The following is a 21,720-nucleotide window of genomic DNA, read 5'->3' as shown; positions in this document are numbered from 1 at the left end:
CCCCATTTATCCCATGTCGTTGTGTTTATAAGGCGTGCTGCAAACTTAGATGGAAGATCTCACTCTGGCGGTAACTGCACAATAAGTAAGGCAGAACCTTGCCTCATATTCCCCGGGATGTTATTACAAGTCGACTATTAAATCCTGGCATCACCCATCTCCAATCAAGGCACATGACAAGTAGAATATTGGTGGTAGAGTTGGATCATCAGAGTAATCCCAAAACCCCAGACCTGCTTTGAGCCTGTGGGTTATGCCATTGCGCTCTGCTCAAACCCCCTTTCGCCCAAGATACTTCTCAGACGGACGATTATCTTCTACAATCATCACACGCATCTTCAGAACGCGAATTCGCAAATTCATGGGTCATATCGGTCGTGAAACATGATGCCAGCCACCATTCTCCTCCGCTTCCTCCGTTTCCTCTCTCCTCATTCCCCCTCTTTTTTTTTCTTCATTTCTTTGTCTTCCATGTGTAGGCCTGTGCTCCTCCAATGTTTCTTCTTGCACCATCAACAACGCGTGCCAATCCTCCCCCCAGTCTGGACTTAGACGATCTGCGGCGGGCATATCGTCAAGCCGTGATTACAGCGCAGAATTCTATACTCGCCTGGTGGGCAAGTTGATCATAACGGAGGAAACCTTGGACCCCTTGATCCGATCTTGTGAATGTGAAAAAGAAATCTCCTTGAAGAGACGGTACAATCCACGCATTCCTGCTCCTATTAATATAACGATCGAGTAGTGCAGGCTATCCAGTAGCCATAGATGTATAGCAAGCCAGTGGCTGAGGCTGCCGCGTCCGAGGGCTTTTCTTCGAGATTCCCAAGTGGACTTGTGTCCCCTGAGGATCTCGGGGTGTTCAAGTGCCCTAGAAGGTATCCGTGTCTTGGGACGTGATGGTGCCAAATGTATCTGTACCTTAAGATTAGTAACCCAATTTCTCTCATCCAACGCCTCTGGCAGTCTACTGACCTCTCTTCCGCCGACGGTCAGCGTCACCTTCCTCACTACCGACACTCTTCGGCGTCATGGCCCGCGGTCCACTGGGCCTTCGCATGGGAACGCCCAGGGCGCTGCTCAAGTTGCGGTTCTCCGGGCGTGGGCTGCTGCCGTCCCCACTATGGGTGTGGGCGTGGCTCACGTAGCTCGCGCTCGGCGCGCCGTGCGTCATCGTTCCGTATCCACTCTCGACGCTGTGATATGGGAGTGGGCTCTGCTTCTGCAGCTTGCTGATCCTGTTGCTCTTTGGCGGTGTCCCTCTAGCCACTGCCCCTGGGCTGGATGTACGATCCAGGGGCTCCTTTGGCGGCCGCGGAGGGCCTGCCGTGGTCATGACGTTGCCGGCAGAAGGGGAAGACGTCCAGTACCGCTGCTGACCCGCCTGGTCTGTTGCTGACCCATAACTGTCTCGGTTCGCATTGCGCGGAAGTCGGTGCAGGCTCGTGGCTGAGCCTGCCCATTCGGCCGATCTTGGGCTCCTGGGAGAATCAAACTCGTGAGCTTGCGACTCGAGCGTCGCCTTGAAGAGATCGCTCTGGCCGGGGCGCGGTTGCGGGTGTTGCAAGTTGAGAGAATTGCGGTGTGCTTTGTACTTGGGTACCTCGGGAGTCATGCTCACGAAGTTCATGGCCGGGGGGGGAGGCTGGTGCTGCATGTGTTGGCGAGCTGCAGTTTCGCGGTTGTTGCCGGGGGAGCCCCCCTGACGATCCAAGTCGCCATGTATGAGGTCGGCCTCGGAGAAGCCCGTGTGGAGCTTGTCATCCCCATAAGGATCAGTGCCTGGGTACCCGTCATCATAGGGAATGAGGTCAGATCCCGACCGGGACGTCGCGCCCTGGCGGTTGCCATCATCGTCGTTCTTCCGTGACTGGCCGCTACGCCTGAAAGCCTGCGCCACGCTTGAAGTTGTCGTTTCGGACCATCGAGAGATCTTCGGGAACCAGCTCGAGGAGCTGCTCGACTTCTGTTTCTTGCCCTTCTCAGAGCGAGGTGTGTTGTCATTGCTCACGGAAGCTTGCGTTGCCGTCGTCGGTTGTGGCGGGGTGCCGAGCGGCACCGAGCTGCCTCGTTGAGGTTCGCAAGCAGGCGTCATCAACATGTCAGGGTTGCTCTGATACGTGTGATCATGGGCAGGTTCGTGATCATAATCGTCCTCGTTGGCCTCTGGGACGGTGCTGATGCGGTGGTCCGAGTACTTGCGATCGTACCCGAGCTTGGCAGAGGCACCACGCGATTGAGGAATCGACAGGTGGCCGGATTGGCTTGCGTGGCTCGCCGTGGAAGTCCCGGCGTGTCCCTCAGGCTCGTAGCCGCGATCCTGCTCGTACGGGATCTGAGACTGGAGATTCTCAAGAGACTGGCCGTCCTGGTGGCTCGCGCTGATCACTCCTTGAGCCGTCTGGGACTTCAGGACATCTACCTCGGTGAGGAGTTGCATGAGCATCTCCTCAATCCTCCCGAGATCGTTGGTCCCCTTGGCGCTGAGTCCCTTCAGCGCTCTTCGGAAGAGGCTGCGTCGCTTGGCGGGAAGATCGTCGTAATTCATGGTGCCCGCCTGAGACCCGCCTTGCAACGATCGAGCGCCGCTGCCCGGGAACGGCCGGGGTCCCCCTATGGCTCGCTGAACCGTCTTCTCCGTGTTGTCTTTGACCTCGGTGATTATGACATCCTCCGTATCGGCGAGGAGCCGCTTGATGTCCTCGAATGAGTTACGCATCTCCGCCGCAGATCGGACAAGGGTGACCAGGATCTCCGTGTCCCGGGCGCTGCGTTGGGCATCTCTGACCGTCAGATGCTGCATCAATGCAATAATATCCTTGGATTCAATGCGGTCGATACCAGTACCCGTAGCCCCATCGTAGAACGGCGAAGCCATGCCCTGAGACATACCGCTGAGGTGCCTGGTGTGCTTTGGCGTATAGAAGGGGTCTTCCTGATTAGCCAAGCTAGTCCGTGGGTCAAAGTCGACACCTTTGACTTTACCAGACTGAACATCGGGCGTTTTATTAGGTCCTTGAGAGATGTACCCTTCGTCGACTTTGTGGCCCAGAGGACTATGTGTGGTATAGCCGTTGCTGAATTCGCCATTCCCGTAGCCCTGCCCTCCGCCCAGAATATTGTCGTTGAGATCGGGCAGGTTGACAATGGGACTGGTGCCTTCGTAAGGGTTCGTCACAAGGGTGTCACGTTTCCTATCGTCAGAAGTTCGATGCCACTCCTCGACTTGCTCTTGGCTTGGCTGGCGGCTGTGATTCGCAGAACTTGCCATGGCCGCCGCCGCCGCCGCAGCAGCAGCAGCAGCACCGCCGATAAGAAGACCTCGGCCATGGCCACTCCCCTTCTCATGGATGTCGTGGGCGTTGTGGCCGTCGTGGTATTCGTATTGCATCGGCGTCAGCTGCCTCGGGGTAGCGTCGCCATGCCACTCCTCGTCGGCAGGTCGCTGATGGCCATCGGTGACAGACTCCGTGTCCTCCTCATGCCAGTTTCCTATCTCGGGCATTGGGTCATTCGCGTTGGGAATGGCATGGAAGCCCATCTTTGGCTGCTGCTCATAATCATCCATCATCCGATCGGCACTGTGAGTTGGCGAGTTCAGGGGCCCGGCGCCGTTCATTGCGCGTTCCTTGAACGACCTATTCCGCTGAACACCGGCAGGGGTAAACTCCTCGGCAGCTTCCTCCTCGGTCGAGGTCTGCTTCCCTCGGCTCTGTGCGGCCTTGAGAGCGGCGGCAGCGGCGATGGCTGCGGGTACCGTAATGGCAGCCTCGGAGGCAGTGGGTGACTGCCGATATTTCGACCGCGGCACCTTGTTTCCGTAGTCATCGACTTCATACTCATCCATAAACTCGCGCGACCTCAGGCTGTCAGAGCCTGGTGTGCCTTCCCTTCCCTCCACAGCTCGTCCATGGCTCTCGACGGACCTCTTGGCAGGGCTACCACGGTGATGCGACCGTTCTTCTTCGAGAGTTTCCATCGACTCCCGCGGGCTGAACGCTTGATTTCCTCCGCGCCCGGACTCGCCCGTCACCACGGAATCGTCGAGCATCGACCCGTCAACTAGGGAGGCCACATTTGACTCCAGGGTGATTGGCGGGTCGACGAACTGCGGATTCGCCGCAATAGCTCGAACGGCTTGCCCAGAGCTGGGGCGATCGAGCTCGCTGTCCTCTGTATAGGCCGGGTTTCTGTACTCCAGACCAGGGCTCCTCAAGCTGCCGTCGTCGTCTCCAAACTCCCTGCCCATGATGTTGCTTGGAATAGAGTTCGGGGAATGCATGGTAGCATCGTGGCGAGGAGAATTTTCGGCGGAAGAAACCGAACCACTTGTATGGGTGACTCGAGAATCTCGGTTGGGCGCCTCGCTGCCTCCTTCCGTATACCCCGAGACGCTGGGAATAGGGCTTAGACCGCGTCGTTCTGGCTGATAAGGCTCATACTTCAACGGTGGCGGGACATCCTGGGTGTTGTAGTAATCGTAGACTCCCGGGCCGCCAGTGTAGGCCATGTCATGGCCGCCATCATCCTCATAATCTTCCTCATCAAATTGCCGGTCTGTATATGCGGGGTTCTTCCGCCCGTAGTTCGTCGCGTCTAAGGCATCGTCGCCAAAGTCGCCCGTCCTCCTCCGAGGCAGCTCTTTCAGATCGCCATGCGAGATGTTGGCGTGCTGCGTCCCCAGGCTCCCCTGCAGCGTCCTAGTTGGAGTCGTGCTGTCCGATCCAGCGGATGGCCCGCCCCGTTGGACTTCCTGGACAGGGGTCAGCTCTTCGCTCGCGGAGCGAGGCCGATCGGTATCGGCCGACAGGATTGACGTTCTTGTCACATCTGACGGATTGATCTCGCTCATCAGTGGCATTGGCGGAGCAGGCGCAACGTCCGAGTCCCCATAGTCCTCGGCAACATGGTCGGAGCTCCGATTTCTCAACTCGGCTCTCCTGCGCCTTCTAGTTCTCTTATCCTCCGAGGGCGATTTCCCGCCCATTGCGGCGGCGGCAGCGGCTGCACCGACCGCGCCGAGGACACCGCCAGCAGCAGCAGCTCGAAGTCGATCACCGCTTCGCTTGGGAGTCTGTTCGATATCGAGAACCGAGTCGTCTCCCAAGTCGCGGCTGAGTTCATTTTGCGGCGGGCTGTAGTCGAAGTCGTTCCGGGCTTCCCTGTCCCTCCTCTCCTTCTTGAGGGCTTCACGGGGAGTCTCGACAGCCCTATCGGTGGCAGAAGAACGGCGTCTATCGCTCGCATGCTCGTCTCGAGAAATCGAGGTTGTGCTGGATGTAGCAGAGTCCCGGCGGCTCTTGTGTTTACTCTGTTCCCTCTTTAGAGCATTGAGCTCAGGCAGAATAAGCCGCCTGATCACATCCTCGACAGTCTCGAGCAGCTTTGGATTGTTGATCGACGAGGTCTTCGAGGCTAGAGAGCGCACGGAATGTTGGTCGGCCGAGCGATGACTGGGCGAGAGGTTTGATGACATGACACTTGAATCCGCGACCGAGACAAGTGACTCCTGGTGGCCTCCACTCGACCTCTTGCGCGGGGTCTTTGAGCGGTCTGTGTGCCTATCCCGCTCGCCGCCGCTGCTCGAGCGACTCTTGCCTGACTTGGATTTGCGTTCAGACTTGTCCTTATCCCTCGATTTGGACACCGTGATCCTGTCCTTCTCTCGGTCGCGGCTCTTGGTTCGCAGCTTATCAGCGACAGTCGCCGCGGCCAGTCCAGCAGCAGCACCAGCCAGCACATCTCCAGTTCTAGATGGACTCCTGCTTCTGCTATGCTTGGCTTCGGACATTCTGTAGGACGTGGTGTGGCCAGAGCCGTCAAGGAAGCTGTCCGTGGGGATCGCTGATATATCGCTCATTGCCGGAGGCTGATAGCTGGCCGCGCTGCTGCCAGCTGCGGGAATAAGGGGGCTGGCCGGGCGGCGACGGCGAACGTGGCCGCCGCGGTCGATCTCGATATCGATGGGATTGCGGCTCACGTTGGACTCCTCCGTTGCAGAAGCGTACGAACTCATGTCCTCGAAGTCACCACTGAGAGCCGAGAGTGCCTCGCCCTCGCTGTGATGTATGGCGCCGACCGGTGTCGTGGATCGCCGGCTAAGGCTTGCTTTCCGTGGCTTGCTCTCGGTGATCTGGATATGGTCCCGTTCGGATGTGCTCTTTCCTCTGCTCTTTCTGCTTGGCGTCAGACGAACTCGGACACTGGGCTTGCGCTGGTCGCCAGACTTTGAGCTACTAGACGGCTTGCCGCCCTCAAAGTACTCGATCAATAAGGAGGTTTGGGAGTGATTCGACTTGTGGCCACGGGTCTTGATCGTGACTGGCGTACCGTCCTCGGGGAGTGAGTAGGAGGACTTGGTAGCGACTGACTTGGACACATCGGTGGCCAGCTCTGTCGGGGTAACGCTGGTTGATTCGGTCTCTGTTGGGGCGGGCAGCGGGGGTACAGCGGATTTCTTTTTACTGTCAACACCACCCATCGTGGTGCGGATGCCGGTGGGGCCGTCGTCGCAGGAACCTCGACAGCCCACACTGTCTTTGCCCGATAACTCCCGTCCAGGACTTGAATTGATCCCTTCCCCCACGGTGTGAGAGGGAAAGGGAAGCGAGGACGACTGACGGTGTCGGTGGGGAGTTGGGGAGCTGGCCGTTGCTTATGGTTTGGTCGAAGACATCAGGTGCGGGAAAAGCTGCAGGTGGCAGAGAGCGTGTAAGCTGCGAGTATGTAGGTATGGAGTGGTGGATGCAATGGCTGGTAGGCCGTTGGCCGATCGATACGTACGCAGGAGCAGGAGGGAAAGGAAAACAGTGCTGAACCGTCGCCTGTGGTGCGAAATGCGCAAATGGGAGCGGAAAAAAAAATAACAACCTCCCCTCGGGTAGCGGTCAGGTGCTGCGGCTGGGCAACGGGCTGGGATGCGACCATAGGCTATTGCCAAAGCCACGATCGTCGCAACAACTGGGAATGGATGAGAGGGGGAATGGGACCTGGTGATGTCGAGAGGAATTGAGGCTTGGAGACGCAGAGATGCAGGAGGCAAAATCTACGAGGACAGGGTTGACCGCAGACTGAAAGTGCGGCCTCTGGGCGACAATAGGCTTATGAGGCTTTGTTATTGTTCAAAAGCGGCTGGGATGGGACTGATGAGTTGGCTCTGCTGATGGTTGGGGCCAATTAGACTGCGTTGCCGGGGTCTGCCAACCAAGCGGGCTGCAGACACTCTGCAGGCCGAACAAGTGTGCGGGAAAGAGCGACGACCTTATTAGTTTACTTGGTAGTCTCTCGTTTCCATCTCACTGTGTCCCCCTTCTTTCACCCCTTCTTTTTAGTTAATGGACATAATTTCGGCACCAGTAGTAGCCTCGATCCTTTCCGAAACAATCGAGCAGATGCGTTTACCTTTCGTTTCTACGACGTGGCAGGCAGAGTGAATTGGGAACACTCAGTGAGGAGGCAAATCGGGTTTGTTGACATTGGGCAGAAAAGAGCGGGGGCTGGGGCGACAAACTACCACAGTAACTATAACTACTAGCGCAGGTCAGGGTACCAACCTATATCTAGGTACGTTGTAGGTAGGTACTTTTAGTTACAGCGATACGGTAGGTAAATAAAACAAAATCAAATACAATGAAATACGATGACAGCACAAGCCCCGTTTGCTACCCTTGGACTATACTCGATCTTGCTTCCCCGGACTATTTATTTGCCAGCTGTACACTGGTTGACAACTCCCAGGTTGACATGGAACCAAGATAGTCTCGAGACGGGCCTTGCCAGCCTGGCAGGGCTCAGAACTTGGGTCAAACATTCCGTAGAAGCCGCGGGCTTGTATCCATTCCAACCGAACAACGCCAGCCACAACGCTGTGGGACAGGTACCGCCTGAATCAGCTCTTGTCGTCACCGATATGACACTAGTGCCACCCTCCCGTCACCCCACTGGGTAGTGTGCGCTCACCTTTCGGGACGTGCCGTTGGGCCAACGCAAACTCTGTCCCTCTTCGTACTCGTCCATCCTGACTTGGTCTCACTCTGGATCCCAAGCTTCAAACGGCTGCATGCATTTCATCACACACTACTGTTAACCTATTGTACCTTCATGTCAAGGGGTGCGTTTGACTCTCCCGGGGCAACGAGAGCAAGTGCGCAACCCAACTGGTGGAAGTCCCATCCCATCACCGCAGAAACAGAGTACTTGCTGCAGGGCGCCGTCGACTACCTGCAGGAGCATGTCACATCGTAAGCGTAAGTGCTAGGATCGGGAAACAAATCTGGACAGAATTCTGCTATGGTAGTGCAGGCCCCTTGCACAACGCCGCCGTGTTTCCGCTGGTCCGATGCAATGCCTTCGCGCACCCGAACTCCAAGTGTGACTGACTGAATCAAGATGAAGCAGACCGGCAAACAGAAAAACATTGAAAAAAGAAAATGATGCTGGAACTGTGCTCATCCAAATGTCAAGCCGGCCGCACCAGAATCTCCGCTAATTACATAGAGATGCCCTGCTCGATCACGGAAGTCTTAGGCATCCCCGGTACCCTCAGTAGAATCTTTAACAGGCTCATCGCTCTCTTCAGGCAAGCTTTCCCCAGCGTTTCTAAGCCTCTTCGCTGCACCTGGGCCCAAAACCTGTTGCACCTGGGCCGACTCAAGCATCTCCTGAACCAACGGGTTCTCCAGGAAATGTACGCCAAACCCAGACCGAAGGTGCGTTTTGAGGGCTTGTACTCTTGTCTGAAGAGCCCAGGTGTCAATGGTAATGAACTGGTCGTGCACACGGACTTTCTCCCGATATCCAAACTCCTGGAATTCGCTCGCCCCATCCATCTTCCGCCCGCCAGTGTGAGGGTTGACTCCTCCTCGACCGGCCGTCGAGTATCCCGGTCCCAAGCCTCGCTCAAGCGACGTGGAAATGCTCAAGAAACTCGACCGCAGGTGTTTCCGGTCTTTCCTCGAGACGCTCTTTGGTGACATTCGAACGGCTTCCGACATGCGTGCCGAAATCTTGTGATGGTCATACTGAAGATTCATCGGCGTCCCGGTTTCCTCCTCATAATCACGCGCTGCTTCGAATAGAAGCGCGATGTTGGATCCGGCGCTTGTCTGAACGCTTACATCGGTGCTGTCCAGCTGTTCCATAAACACGTCCATTGCTTGCTCGCTCTGTTCTGTCAGATCCTCGACGTAAGTCGCAACGAGAGCCCATGCCTGGAGTGCTGCCGTCACCACAGGCCCACTGTCCTCTGCCTCTGCCGCGACGCCATCGCTCTCGACGATGGTCATGAAAAAGTCCAAGACATCGTCATAATCAGTCGTAGAGCCGCCTCCGTAGAGGACCGAGATGCTCAGCGCATGGATTGCCTCGACTTTCACCTTCTCTTCTTCCTCATCCTGACACAATCCTTTCAAAGTCTGGAAGACATGGTCGAATACCGTTTCCGACGGGTAGGTAAGGGCCGTAACAGTGATCGCTCTCACAGCGAGCAAACGCTCTCCCGTGCTGCCGCCGGCGGTGACGCCCCTCAAGAGGGCCGGGATGATGTCTGAAATGTAGTCACTCATATATTCTTCGGGAACAAAGTGACGGCGCAAAAGCTCGATATAGCCTATCAACGTGTCTTCGCGGTCCTGTACACTGCGTTTGCGAGTCTTTAATTCGTCCACCCGGGATTGCAGCCGTTCCGTCCAAGCAGTACCATGATCGCTGTCTAACGGGTCGTCGGAACGCGTGCTGGCATCGTCGTCCTCGGAATCACTGGCGCCGTCTTCTTCCTCCGACGCATAGCGGCTTGGAGCGCGCGAACTGGTTTGCGAGGTAGCGCGCGAATTGTTAGAAGAATGGGCTGGCGTGTAGTCCGCCAACCCTTGCTTTGTCCGCGCCTTGCGCGAGAGCGTCTTCCCACTCTCTAGCAGAATCTTCTTCCGTAGGTCGCGCATTTTGTCGGCTTCTCGGGTATTGGATATATGCGACGGCAAGCCAGATGTCGATAGTGTTTGGCGAAGACGCTGTTGGATTTGGATGACAGCCGTCGGGTCAGGTTTGGGGTAACGGGTTAAATGTGGAAATCGTGTCAATGCGGAGGTTCCGTCTGGCTTTATACGAAAATAGATGCAGGGCCATCGCTGAGGTTGTTCGATAGGGCTATGGTTAGCGTTTTATACTTGGACATTCGCCGGATGTTGGCATCATATCATCCAAGACATTGGGGAGGCGCCTGGCGGCGTGGCAAAATGCAGGGCTAGGGCCTGACGTATGCCAATGATTCCCCAGGCCACTATGCTAGTATCCACATAGGGGTGGGGAAGAGAGGTGTCTCAGCACATATGGGGTCTGTGCGCTCCAGATGGCAAACGGGCCGGCGACTCATTTCCGCCAGATGTCAGATGCCCAACAACTTCAACTCTAATAAGCAACTGTAACGGCAAAAGAAGCCGCGGCCGCTTTGGCAACGATCTTAGCGGCAGCGACAACAGCGATATTGCTGTTTTAGCCCCGGCGATTCTGCTTTGGCAACAGTGACCCTGCTTGGCAATAGCGACAGCTTCGACCCCAGCAAAGGCCCTGGCGGGTCTGCCAATAAATTAGCACCTGGCAATTACCTGCTGGTGTCTGCCCCTGCACGCGAAGACTTGATCCTGGGGAATCCCTGGTAATCTTGGCAGGCCCAGTTGGTGGGTCCGGTCCTTATTAACCCTTGCTATGTAGGTACTTGGCGAATGACTAACACAAGGCGTGGATGACTGTACCTGAGACACATATCTACTGGCACCTAAAGGACAGGAATGCACCAAGGCATGGTAGAATAGCGATGAGAGCAGTGGTTGCAACTTTGTGGTGATCCGGAATGGGATGCACTTTTCGGAGATACCTACGCATTGAACTCTCCCAGAGAAGGAGGGAGGCCTCGAGGTTCGAAGGTTTGAAGTGGGGCATATGTGCGGGTAGCTCTTAACCGCTGCAACCTGAACAGCTGACGCTGCTACAGGGAGGCAGCCTCGAAGCTGAAGTCTTTGAGCGGCGGATTTGGAAACAGATTGCCGCGTTTACCATCCAATCTAAGGGTCATGTCTGTACTTATAGTAGGTAGGTAGGTAGGTGGGTAGTGGTAAGAAGCAAAGGACGAGACAAGCTTCGATGTTTCTTACCTACCTAGCTCGCAGTGCTGCCCCTCTTCGAGATCCCGTTTGTAGCACCCCCCTTGACGTATCTAACCCCGCACCTCGAGTTGCGAAAGATGACTTGAGAGTGAGTTTAGTTTGGGCTTGTGAAACAAAGGTGCCTAAGGTTTGGTAAGGGCAATACCTCAGTTATTCCACCCTTACCTCGAATCCGCTTCCAAACCTACCTGGGTATTCCGTATCTATTCATGCGCTCTTCGGTGTCACCTGTCTTCCTTCTGAACCTTTTGCAGCTGAAGTGACCCCAACCAACCCCGATAAGCCACCTGCCCAGGTACCTTACCTTTTATCGGATGCCCGCCGTCTGCCTAGACCAACCCCACCTTCGCGCACTTCACCAACCCATTCATACCTCCCTTCCTCGTCCTGGCACAGCTTCCTCCCAACAAAACACATCTTCCAAACTCGCCCACTTAGAGTCCTCCGAGTCCTCCGAATCCTCCGAGCCATCGAGCACCTATCGAGCCGCATCCCGACTGCCAGTCACGGCGGTCCAACGTTATTGGGGCCACCGTCTGCTTCCTTCAAGCGAGCTCGAGTCTGAGTCGCCTGAGTCGCCCGAGTTGGCCGAGCCGGCCATCCTGTCTGACCTGCACCTTGAGTCCTCGACCGCAACCTAAGACCTTCCCTAGTTCTCAACATATTCGACAAAGTAAGCAACATGGAAACTTGCGAGCCCGTGGCTAATGGTAAGTCCTACGCTTGTCCTATCCGCCGCCGCGTCTCCTCTCCGCCGTTGCCTACCACTATGCCGGAATCATCTACTAACCAGTTCAAAGTCATCGTCAACCTCATCGTGCAGGGCCATAACTGCATCGAGATCCCCCACCGCAGCATCCGCCTCGACCGAACCAATAATTCTGTATCTCTTGGTCGGGCTAGCAAGGACCATGCAAAGGGATTTATAGCGACAGAAGAGAACGGCTGGCTCGATTCACCGGTCATGTCAAGAGAGCACGCCGAAATTGTTGCCGACTTCAATAATCAGGTACACTTCACCTCCTCGCCGCCCGCCTACCCCCAATAGACAGCTACTGACTATGTTTCAGGTTGTCAATCTCCGTGACCTTGGGTCACTTCACGGGACATATATCAACGATGAGGACGAGCGCCTCCCCGTAAAGGAACCCCGCGAAGTCCACGACGGCGATCGCATCAGATTTGGAGTGCCAATCTTGCGTAACGGGGAGGCTTTTACCCCAGCGAAAGTGAAGGTTGGCATCGCGTTCAATAGAAGGTATTACCCTGACTAGCAATATCCCACCATTCAAGTTAGACATGCTAACTCACACCTACAGCCGTGTCCAAAGTGCGGGGTGTTCCACCTTCGCGGTTCCGGAGGGTTCAGATGTGGAAGAGGGCTACTCGAGCGATGATGGCAAGGAGAACCCCAAGCCTGAAGCCATGGTCAGATCACTCGATGGCCTTGTTGATCTTGCTCGCTACGCCCCGGGAAATGTTGCGGACCTTACGGGCCACTACGCCAGCCCTCCGATAAGGATCAGTGACAGGGCCGACGACAGGATCGATGACAAGACTACCGGACGCATTCTCGTCCTCACGTCTTCCGAAGCGCGCAGTCCTGCATCCGTGGCTGAAGATCGATCTGAACGGAACATGTATGGGTCGAGCATCCCTAGGCGTGATGCTCGGTCACCACCGTACTCGATCTCCGAAGACGAAGATGAAGGAGACAGCGATATCAGCGATATCAGCGATATCAGCGATGTCAGCGATATCAGTGACGGTGAGATGAGTAGACTCAGCGACACCGATAGCCACTTGTATCTGGTACAAGATCCCTTCGATACCGATCTGGAAGATCTGGAAGATGATCTTGACTTTGAGCCGATGTATTCTTCCGAGGACGGATTGATTGACGAAGGTAAGAAATCGCTCCGGCTTATTATGTGCCAGATGGGCTTACCTGGCGACTGGGTAGATGATCCGGACGCAGCGATTTGGGACGATGCGCCGGCCGAAGAGACCACAGCTAGGGAAGCTGAGCAAGTCTCAGTCCATGACCAGCCGACTACAGAGGTCCTAGCCGATGACAAGGCCGGTGATTCGTCCCCCATGGAACTCGAGCCTCACAATTCCGAACCCACTTACGTTACGGCTTCTTCTCGCGTTAGCGTTCCCTCTATCTTGAACCCGCTCGAGAATCCAGTCGAGAATCCAGGAAGCTCATCTGGCTTGGCGGTTCCCAAGCCCCTTCAAATCGAAACCTCTACCACCGACAAGTCGTCTGCAGACGTACTGGGGCCCGAGACTGGCGCTGTCGAAGCCAGTGAAAATGGCTCGGGGCCCAAGGGAAACAACAACGTTACGGAATCCTCATCGGCGCATCACCAACCGGTGGCAATGTTCCCATTGCTCAAGGCTGGAGATGATTTCCTGAATAGCGCGAAGAGTGTTCCCGACAATGTTTGGCAGCCTTTGCCAACCGCGCCCGAGGCTGCGGATGGCATCGATGGCATCAGCGCGTTCGAGTTTCAGCAAAAGAAAAAGGCCCTGCAGGCTGTCCTCGAGGGCGAGCCCAGCCAGAGCCGCAGAACCCATGTTGGTATTGCCGACATCGTTGACAACTGCCCAGCACAGCCTGATGAGCCTGCGGCTACCGACCGGAAGGGCAAGCGGAAGGCAGCTGATATCTCCAAGGTCTCTAAGGCAGAGCGGCGCTGGGCGACTGCGCTTTACCCAACTTGGTCTACTGGTGTGCCTCATCAATCCGTAGCCGATGTCATGAGTGGCACTTCTCCTGGTTTCCAGCCAGCTTTCCCAAGCTGGCCACAGGGGACGATCATTCAGACTCGGAGCCGGCCGGATCCTGCCAGGCCAGCGAAGCGAATGCGCCTGCGACAGGTCGCAGAGAAGATTGGTTACGCGGCCCTCGGCGGCGCGACAGTTGCTGCGACCATTATGACCACTCTTATTTATACTGCCCCATCTTTTACCTGAACTTGTCTAGGCAAAGACTGGACATTGGGTCGCCTTCCAGATATTCTGATGTTAACCCCGTTGATGACCTGAACTCCGGTACACGATTATCGATTTGATTTTTGCATTTCCTTTTCCTTTTCTTTTTCCTTTTCTTTTTTTTTCGTTACATGAATCCCTCGTTCGGTCATGACAAGGAAAGGGGTAACTAGGTTGGCGTCTGGGTATGCATAGGGAGGGGGAATGGGCTTGCTGAGGAGTTCCAAGCCTAGACGACCTATCTATCCAAAGGTAGCTCTCGCGGCGCATGATGTTAATGACGAGGATCAGAAACCATGGAAGGGAAGACCGGAAAGCCCGTTGTCTTGGCAAATTGGGGTGCGTGACCTATTCTGAGTTGTATTTCTTGATGGAAAATGGCTTCGCTTCGGGCTCTCTTGTTCGTTCCATGCAAAAGAAGTGGTGAACCACACTTTACGTGATCATTTTGGTTGTAGTGGCCATTTCCCCCTCTGTTCGTGAAGGATGGAGCATGTTCAACCGCGTAGATCTGCACCCTAGCGCCCCTACGTCCGGAGGAAAGCCGGAGGAAAGCCGGTATTCATGTGTCACTTGGTTGCCAGACCTGAGTCTTGGCAACCCGAATGGAGAAGGTTTGAAAGCGCCTCCACTTCTTGCTTGAGACCTCGGGCGGGGCATTGTCGGGTACTGCCTACATATGACTGACCCTAAGGTTAGGTAGGTATGTGTATGTAAGTAAGGAAGCACCTATATAGGTTATATCCTCCTGCCTGGGAATTTCGGTTATTGGTTGTCTTCTGAAGTTACAGGTCCTTCGCTCTTCCTAGAGATTTTGTATAACCACGGAATATCCAAGCTTGCGCTGCAAACATGCCCCTGACAACTGCCTCTGTGTTCCCCCCGCCGTCGGCCCCTGGCGTGAAATGGCCCGGCTCGAGAAGCGTCGTTCACAGCACGAAAGGTATCGTCTCCTGCACGCAGCCTCTGGCGGCGAAGTGCGGAATCGACATCCTCAATGCGGGGGGCAACGCGGCTGTAAGCTACTTACCTACCTTACCTACTTTACCCCCGCTCCCCGCTGGTCAACGTAGCTTCCTTGCTAACACTGGGACCAGGACGCCGCCGTGGCTGTGGGTATGATGAACTCCGTTATTTTGTCGATGACAGTTCGCGGAGATGAGGGTTGAAAGTTGCCTACTAACATCTCTTCGCAGCGGCCGGCATGAACATGACCGAGCCGTGCTCCACCGGTATCGGCGGAGATATGTTCTGTTTGTATTACGACGCCTCGACCGGCAAGGTTTCAGCCATGAACGGCTCTGGCCGGGCCGGGGGCAAGTGCACCCTTGAGGCGGTCAGGAAGAGTCTCCAGATTCCGGACGGCTCAGTGGGCAAGATTCCCATGACCAGTGTCCATGCAGTGACGGTCCCCGGCGCGGCTGCCGGCTGGGTTGACACCATCGAGCGATTCGGCAGCGGGAAGCTCTCCATGGAGCAAATCCTGGCTCCGGCAATCGAGCTGGGCGAGAAAGGGTTTCCTGTCTCTGAGTTGACAGCCTACTATGTAAGAATACCCTCAATCTCCCAGACAAAGCGTGTGCTCTGGAAGCAGGAGGGCGAGGAAGAGACTGACAACCAGCGGGTAGTGGGGTCGAACAGAAAGACTGATGCGCTCGGCATCTCCCAACTTCGCGGAGATGCTCAAGGCAGACCCCGCGGGCGAGGGCGGAGTGAGAGCGCCCCGCGCAGGTGATATCATGAAGCTCCCGGCGCTGGCGAACACGTTCCGTACGCTCGCAAAGGAAGGTAAGAAAGGCTTCTACACGGGCAGAATAGCCGAGGAGCTGGTGAGGGTTGTCCAAGACCTCGGCGGGCATCTCGAGCTGGACGACCTCAAGAACCACCTGGAGGTCGGCAGCGAGCCCGTCGAGCCCATCTCCCTGAAGTTCCGGGGCCAGAACGCGGCTGGGGGTCCCGACGGGGCCGACGGCGTCGAGCTGTGGGAGCACCCGCCCAACGGGCAGGGGATCGTCGCCTTGATGGCGCTGGGCATCGTCCAGGAGCTCGAGTCGCAGGGTAAGATCCCCACCTTTGGGCCGCAGGACCACAACACGGCGCCCTACCTGCACGCCATCCTTGAGGCGCTGCGCATCGCCTTCGCCGACGCGAGCTGGTTCGTGACAGACCCCAACGTCGTCAAGGTCCCGACGGCCGAGCTCGTCTCGCAGGCCTACCTCGCCGAGCGGGCCCAGCTCTTCGACCCGGGCCGCGCGTCGGGCGTGCTGCAGCACGGCGACCCGCACCGCCGGTCCCCCGCGCTCGGCAGCAGCGACACGGTCTACTTTGCGTGCTCGGACGCCCAGGGCAACGCCGTGTCCTTCATCAACTCCAACTATGGCGGCTTCGGCACCTGCATCATCCCCAGGGGGTGCGGCTTCACGCTGCAGAACCGAGCCGCGAACTTCAGCCTGGACGCCGGGCACCCCAACGCGCTGGCGCCCCGCAAGCGGCCCTACCACACCATCATCCCGGGCCTGGTGACCAACCTGCCGGACGGGTCGCTGCACTCCGTGTTCGGCGTCATGGGCGGGTTCATGCAGCCGCAGGGCCAGGTGCAGGTGCTGCTGGGCCAGCTGGTGGGCGGGCTGAACCCGCAGCAGGCGCTGGACGCGCCGCGCGTGTGCATCGGCGCGGGGATGCCCGACGAGGGCGACGTCTTCGACCTGACCGTCTACGTCGAGGACGGCATGCCCGAGGAGACGGTCGAGGGCCTGCGCAGGCTGGGCCACAGGGTCGGCGTCGTCACCGGTATGCGCAGGGACCTGTTCGGGCGCGGCCAGATCATCCGCTATGCCGTTGACTCGGTCGACAAGGGGGCCGGGCTGTGGTCGGCTGGTAGCGACTTTAGAGGGGACGGCGCTGCGTATCCTGCTTAGCAGTCGTGGGAGGGTCTTCAGCGGCTTGTATTAGGAACGTCATGATACTCTCGTATACACATTTACATATAATAACATAAACATCGAGATTGAAATCCAGTCTATATTCAGCCTGCTTTCAGTGCCATCATGCTTGCGCATGTCCAGATAGGGGAGGTATTATAATATACAAAGGCATGCGTCAGTCGTACACCCGGGTCCGGTTTTCGTCTTCTCTTCCTCTCTTCCCTCTAGCAACCCCGATCATTGTGGGCTCATTCCTTCGCCGGCTCTGACTCGCTTGCCTCCGCAGCGGCCAGGACCTTCTTCTCCTCGAGCAGCTTGGCCAGCTCGCCGTTCTGGTGCATCGAGACGAGGATGTCGCATCCGCCGACGAACTCCTTGTTAATGTACAGCTGTGGAATCGTGGGCCAGTCGGAGTACTCCTTGATACCTGTAGACTCGCGCATTCTCGTTAGAGCCACACATCCCCCAAAAATAACCTAGTCCACACCCCCTACAAGAAGGGACGCAGACGGCGTTAAAGACGGAGAAGAAGAGAGGGAGGCACCTACCCGACCGCAGGTCCGCGTCCTCGAGGACGTTGAACGCCGCAAACTTTGCCGGGTCGACGCCCTGCAGGCCGAGGATCTGGACGCTGGCGCGCGAGAAGCCGCACTGCGGCGTCTCGGGCGTGCCCTTCATGAACAGCACCACCGGCGCCGAGCCCACGGCCTGGTCGATCGCCCGCCGCGTCTGGTCCGACAGGAACCGCCGCTGTTGCTGTTGGAACTGCTGCTGCTGCCACTGGCGGAGCTGGGCCGTCGCCGCGGATATCAGGCTCGGAGGCGCCGGTCGGGCGGTTCGGAGGGCTGGGGAGGCGGCTGAGGCCGCGGACGGGAGCTGGCGGAGGAGGAGGTTCTGGTCGGGGGGCGAACATTGGGAGTTAGCTACCTGTTGCTCGCGGGCGGAAACGGGGGTAAGGCGTGGGGATGGGGAGGGTTGTGGACTGGACGTACCCTCGAGAGCAGCGACCCTGAAAACATGTCGGGCGGTGTTTGGCTTTGCAGACAAATGGTGGTTGTGAACGTGGCTAGGGAGCCCTTTTTCGAGATTTTTAATCAACGGCTTCAAGAGGAATGATGTAACTAACTCGCACGACCTTCGCCTACACTGCGGACCCTAACCCGCTCTGACCAGTAAGGTGGAGGGGATTGATTCACAAGTTGGTGGGAGACTCTAAGGTGGGTCCAGAGGCGTGTGCTGTACGTAGCAGTGAAATCCGTTTGTTTGTCAACACAAACACGAAATTGACAGTATAAGGTGTTCCTTTTTGTTGTCATATCGCTATACGACTTCATGGTACTCGCCATGTGGCAATTGTGCCAGTCGGTGTTCTAAGATGTCATCTACTGCCAAGTAGAAATACCACAACAAGGCACTCAGGTTTGTGGGAAATGCGAAAAGTCATGGCTAAGGGGTCTGCGATGAACGCGAAACTTGCAATCTGGGCATGCCTGGAAGCTCACACGGCCACGCCTATTGCAAGCATGGAGTTCATACTCATATGAAGGAGTTTAGCTGGTCTAATATTCACAGGAACTAAAAAAGATTTCCATCTATGTGAGAAGTATAACACCAAGCTGATCTGTTCCGCCACTTGAGGTTTGTTAAAAATTAAAAAAGCCCTCCTACAGAACCAAACCAAGGACCGCGCCGAGGGCGACGAGCCCAAAGCTGACACCGGCCTTGACTCCGCCGCTGACGATGACGGGGCCGCAGTCGGCGCCGGTGCACCCGCCCGGAAGAGTCACCTCAGTGCCCTGAGGCGCGGGCGGGTAGGAGACGGTGCCGTTGTTGTAGCCGCTGGGCGTGGCGCTGGGCTGCGGGACCACGGTGGCGGTCTTCTCGATGACGACGACGGACGAGGGGATGTAGGGCTCGATCGCCGAGGACGTCGGCTTGGGCAGGTGTTTGGTCGTAGTCTTTTGGACGGTCGAGTAGACTGTCGTCACGGAGGTATCACTGCCACCGCCGATGGGGCAGACAGTTGTGTAGGCCGGGACGACTTCGGTTGTCACCTGGCTGATCTTGGCCGGGCAGTCGGTCACTTCCGACTTGCAGCTCGTGATGGTGTACGTGGCTGTTGTGTAGACGGTCGACGTGGTCCAGCCGGCAGGGAGATACACGGATGGGCTCGCCGTCTCGGTTTCTGTCGCGGTGACGGCGCAGACGGTTGTGCCGACGGCGTAAGTCCGAGTTACCACATCTGGCTTCTCTGGGCTCCATGGGCAGTCGGTAACCTCTGGTGGGCACGAGTCCACGATGTAGGTGGTCGTTGAGTAGATGGTGGACGTGGTTAGGTACTCTGATAAAGTCGTGACTGGAGCCTCAGTTGGGTAGATGGAATCCTCGGGTGAAGACGTCTCAGTGGCAGAATCTTCACATTCAGTCTCCGATGACGAAGGGGCATCCTTGGCTGGGGAGGCATCCTCCGATGGAGTAGACCCCGAAGCACCCCGAGTGGCATCTGCCAAGATGGGCAGTTTGACGCTGGACTTGCTAGTGGTGGTCGTCTTTGATGAGGTCGTGGGCTTCGAGGTCGTCGTTGTCGGCTTCGAAGTGGTGGTTGGCTTTGAAGTGGTGGTCGGCTTCGAAGTGGTGGTTGGCTTCGAAGTGGTGGTCGGCTTCGAGGTTGTCGTTGGCTTCGAAGTGGTGGTTGGCTTTGAAGTGGTAGTTGGCTTCGAAGTGGTGGTTGGCTTCGACGTGGTGGTTGGCTTTGAAGTGGTGGTCGGCTTCGAGGTGGTGGTCGGCTTTGAAGTGGTGGTCGGCTTCGAGGTGGTGGTTGGCTTTGAGGTGGTGGTTGGCTTTGAAGTGGTGGTCGGCTTCGAGGTGGTGGTTGGCTTTGAAGTGGTGGTCGGCTTCGAGGTTGTCGTTGGCTTCGAAGTGGTGGTTGGCTTCGAGGTTGTCGTTGGCTTCGAAGTGGTGGTTGGCTTTGAAGTGGTAGTTGGCTTCGAAGTGGTGGTTGGCTTCGACGTGGTGGTTGGCTTTGAAGTGGTAGTCGGCTTTGAGGTGGTGGTTGGCTTTGAGGTGGTGGTTGGCTTCGAGGTGGTGGTCGGCTTCGAAGTGGTTGTCACAACGGTTCCCATCTGGAAGACATTGATGTAGTTGATCTTGAAGTTCACGTCATTGAAGGCATGGGGATTGTTGGCGACGAAATCCGCGCAGGTCGGCGCGCTCTTCGTAGCACAGTGAGACCAGAAATATGGGTCGCCGGCCACGCCGCAGAAATCGATGTTGAGGACAAGGCTCTGCTTCGCGAATACCTTCTTGATGTTGCAGTTCTTGTTGCTGACCTTGAAGTGAGGTTTACCCCACTTGGATGGGTCAGGATTCTTCTCAAGGTCGGATGGCGCCTGTGCTGACGACCAGCTCCAGATGCTGATAGCCTCCTCAGTCCATTCGGTGGCATCTGTTGGACAAGTCAGCAAGAGTGCCTATGACTTTGCACACGACGGAGATGACATGGCCGAGATGAGGATGCGAGCAACTTACAGACACCGCCCTTCGAATTTCCCCACTGGCCCCCAGCCTCGTTGGCAGAACATCCCTGGTTCGACGACTGGCCGGGCGCGTTGATGTCGCAGTTCTTAGAAACGAGTGGGCTGCTGAAATCGGCCTGGTTCAGCGTGCAGCTCCCAACTTTGGAGGCGGCATCGGTGTGGAAGGCCATGGAGTTGACGGTAGCGTCGTTCCAGTTCTCGTAGATGTCGATCTCGCCATTACTCGGCCAGTCATCGCCGTACATCCAGAAAGCAGGCCAGGTACCGCAGACGGGCTTGGGCAGATGGGAGAACTTGGCGATGAACAGGCCATGGTTGTACTTGGATTTGCTCTCAATTCTGACGCTACTCCGGCCCTTGTCATTGGGGTTGGTGATGGTGGTATTGTCGACACCGATATAGACTTCAGACCCCTGAGTCGCGATCATACCCATCCTCTGAGCATCCGCCCTGTTTCGATATTGGACGTAGCCACTGGTCGGGTCAACATCGTTGTAGTTGCCGGTACCATATTTGCTCTACGGGAAACAAGTTAGCCCCCAACAAAGGATGTCCGTGATGCCATACCCGGCGGAGCTCACCTCGAAGAAGTTGAACTTGTCGAAGAAGTTGCTGGGGCTATACGACTCGGAGAGTAGATATGCCTGAGCTGCGGAAACGCCAGTGGTGTAAGCCAGTGCGGCCGCACCCAACTTGAACAACGAAGGTGCCATGTCTATATATTACGCGATAATGAATGACGGAGAAGAAGAAAAAAACGAGTGACTTGACGTGCGATACGTCACGGGACGAGCAAGACAACGATGCTCTGGTGTTGCTGGACGGCTAGCAAACAGGTGCTTGGCGTGGGAAGGCCAGACAGGAAAGTGAGGCGGCGCCCCAGGGTTTTAAACGCGACATCCATCACGATGGCTCACGATGGGCTCGAGCCTCATGGGGCTGCATGCTGCATGGGGTGGGCATCATTTCCTCACAGAACAACCTGGACAAGGGTCATGGGCATGGCTGCCCAGGAAGGATGCTAATTGCTACCTTGTCGTCAATAAACAGGACACTAGTGGGCGCTTGCTAGGGGTGAGAGGTATTTTAGGACGGGGGAAG

At 56.7% G+C, this 21,720-nt stretch overlaps 6 protein-coding genes across 6 annotated transcripts; 2 read left to right on the top strand and 4 right to left on the bottom strand.

The window, feature by feature from the left end:
• Positions 1 to 720: 720 nt before the first annotated feature.
• Positions 721 to 6,578, bottom strand: QBC33DRAFT_229452 (uncharacterized protein). Its single transcript, XM_060422831.1, has 2 exons — positions 976 to 6,578; positions 721 to 915 (listed from the first exon to the last, which is right to left on the bottom strand). Exons 1-2 carry the CDS (start codon positions 6,479 to 6,481, stop codon positions 872 to 874), a joined length of 5,550 nt encoding a protein of 1,849 aa, XP_060287287.1. The 5' UTR covers positions 6,482 to 6,578; the 3' UTR covers positions 721 to 871.
• Positions 6,579 to 8,235: 1,657 nt separating this feature from the next.
• Positions 8,236 to 10,213, bottom strand: QBC33DRAFT_229466 (interferon-related developmental regulator-domain-containing protein). Its single transcript, XM_060422832.1, has one exon. It carries the CDS (start codon positions 9,936 to 9,938, stop codon positions 8,523 to 8,525), a length of 1,416 nt encoding a protein of 471 aa, XP_060287286.1. The 5' UTR covers positions 9,939 to 10,213; the 3' UTR covers positions 8,236 to 8,522.
• A 1,355-nt stretch (positions 10,214 to 11,568) lies between these two features.
• On the top strand, positions 11,569 to 14,368 carry QBC33DRAFT_229729 (uncharacterized protein). The gene is made up of 5 exons (XM_060422833.1): positions 11,569 to 11,869; positions 11,960 to 12,168; positions 12,230 to 12,417; positions 12,479 to 13,065; positions 13,123 to 14,368. Exons 1-5 carry the CDS (start codon positions 11,842 to 11,844, stop codon positions 14,139 to 14,141), a joined length of 2,031 nt encoding a protein of 676 aa, XP_060287285.1. The 5' UTR covers positions 11,569 to 11,841; the 3' UTR covers positions 14,142 to 14,368.
• Positions 14,369 to 14,804: 436 nt separating this feature from the next.
• Positions 14,805 to 17,165, top strand: QBC33DRAFT_526740 (putative gamma-glutamyltranspeptidase protein). Its single transcript, XM_060426917.1, has 4 exons — positions 14,805 to 15,176; positions 15,257 to 15,275; positions 15,356 to 15,705; positions 15,788 to 17,165. Exons 1-4 carry the CDS (start codon positions 15,012 to 15,014, stop codon positions 17,075 to 17,077), a joined length of 1,824 nt encoding a protein of 607 aa, XP_060287284.1. The 5' UTR covers positions 14,805 to 15,011; the 3' UTR covers positions 17,078 to 17,165.
• On the bottom strand, positions 17,089 to 18,448 carry QBC33DRAFT_526737 (thioredoxin-like protein). The gene is made up of 3 exons (XM_060426916.1): positions 18,076 to 18,448; positions 17,632 to 17,977; positions 17,089 to 17,510 (listed from the first exon to the last, which is right to left on the bottom strand). The coding sequence occupies exons 1-3, from the start codon at positions 18,100 to 18,102 to the stop codon at positions 17,332 to 17,334; spliced, it is 552 nt and encodes a 183-aa protein (XP_060287283.1). The 5' UTR covers positions 18,103 to 18,448; the 3' UTR covers positions 17,089 to 17,331.
• A 217-nt stretch (positions 18,449 to 18,665) lies between these two features.
• Positions 18,666 to 21,571, bottom strand: QBC33DRAFT_229438 (uncharacterized protein). The gene is made up of 3 exons (XM_060422830.1): positions 21,201 to 21,571; positions 20,612 to 21,137; positions 18,666 to 20,528 (listed from the first exon to the last, which is right to left on the bottom strand). The coding sequence occupies exons 1-3, from the start codon at positions 21,330 to 21,332 to the stop codon at positions 18,748 to 18,750; spliced, it is 2,439 nt and encodes an 812-aa protein (XP_060287282.1). The 5' UTR covers positions 21,333 to 21,571; the 3' UTR covers positions 18,666 to 18,747.
• Positions 21,572 to 21,720: the final 149 nt, after the last annotated feature.

Source organism: Phialemonium atrogriseum, assembly GCF_030411735.1.
Source record: "Phialemonium atrogriseum strain 8032-3 unplaced genomic scaffold QBC33scaffold_3, whole genome shotgun sequence".
NCBI lineage: Eukaryota > Fungi > Ascomycota > Sordariomycetes > Cephalothecales > Cephalothecaceae > Phialemonium > Phialemonium atrogriseum.
Note: the sequence above shows the minus strand (reverse complement) of the source record. Positions and strands in the feature narration are given on the sequence as shown.

Excerpts from the sequence above, each read along its gene's own strand:
- QBC33DRAFT_526737 (XM_060426916.1), bottom strand. The coding sequence starts at position 18,102 with ATGTTTTCAGGGTCGCTGCTCTCGAGG. Across the intron at positions 17,978-18,075 it reads CAGGGTCGCTGCTCTCGAGG|AACCTCCTCCTCCGCCAGCT; the intron begins GTACGTCCAGTC and ends CCCCCCGACCAG. Across the intron at positions 17,511-17,631 it reads GGACGCGGACCTGCGGTCGG|GTATCAAGGAGTACTCCGAC; the intron begins GTAGGTGCCTCC and ends GCGAGTCTACAG.
- QBC33DRAFT_229729 (XM_060422833.1), top strand. The coding sequence starts at position 11,842 with ATGGAAACTTGCGAGCCCGTGGCTAATG. Across the intron at positions 11,870-11,959 it reads TTGCGAGCCCGTGGCTAATG|TCATCGTCAACCTCATCGTG; the intron begins GTAAGTCCTACG and ends ACCAGTTCAAAG. Across the intron at positions 12,418-12,478 it reads GGCATCGCGTTCAATAGAAG|CCGTGTCCAAAGTGCGGGGT; the intron begins GTATTACCCTGA and ends TCACACCTACAG.
- QBC33DRAFT_229438 (XM_060422830.1), bottom strand. The coding sequence starts at position 21,332 with ATGGCACCTTCGTTGTTCAAGTTGGGTGCGGCCGCACTGGCTTACACC. Across the intron at positions 21,138-21,200 it reads ACAAGTTCAACTTCTTCGAG|AGCAAATATGGTACCGGCAA; the intron begins GTGAGCTCCGCC and ends TGTTTCCCGTAG. Across the intron at positions 20,529-20,611 it reads AAATTCGAAGGGCGGTGTCT|ATGCCACCGAATGGACTGAG; the intron begins GTAAGTTGCTCG and ends CTTGTCCAACAG.
- QBC33DRAFT_526740 (XM_060426917.1), top strand. The coding sequence starts at position 15,012 with ATGCCCCTGACAACTGCCTCTGTGTTCCCCCCGCCGTCGGCCCCTGGC. Across the intron at positions 15,706-15,787 it reads CTGAGTTGACAGCCTACTAT|TGGGGTCGAACAGAAAGACT; the intron begins GTAAGAATACCC and ends ACCAGCGGGTAG.
- QBC33DRAFT_229452 (XM_060422831.1), bottom strand. The coding sequence starts at position 6,481 with ATGGGTGGTGTTGACAGTAAAAAGAAATCCGCTGTACCCCCGCTGCCC. Across the intron at positions 916-975 it reads TGACCGTCGGCGGAAGAGAG|ATACATTTGGCACCATCACG; the intron begins GTCAGTAGACTG and ends CTTAAGGTACAG.
- QBC33DRAFT_229466 (XM_060422832.1), bottom strand. The coding sequence starts at position 9,938 with ATGCGCGACCTACGGAAGAAGATTCTGCTAGAGAGTGGGAAGACGCTC.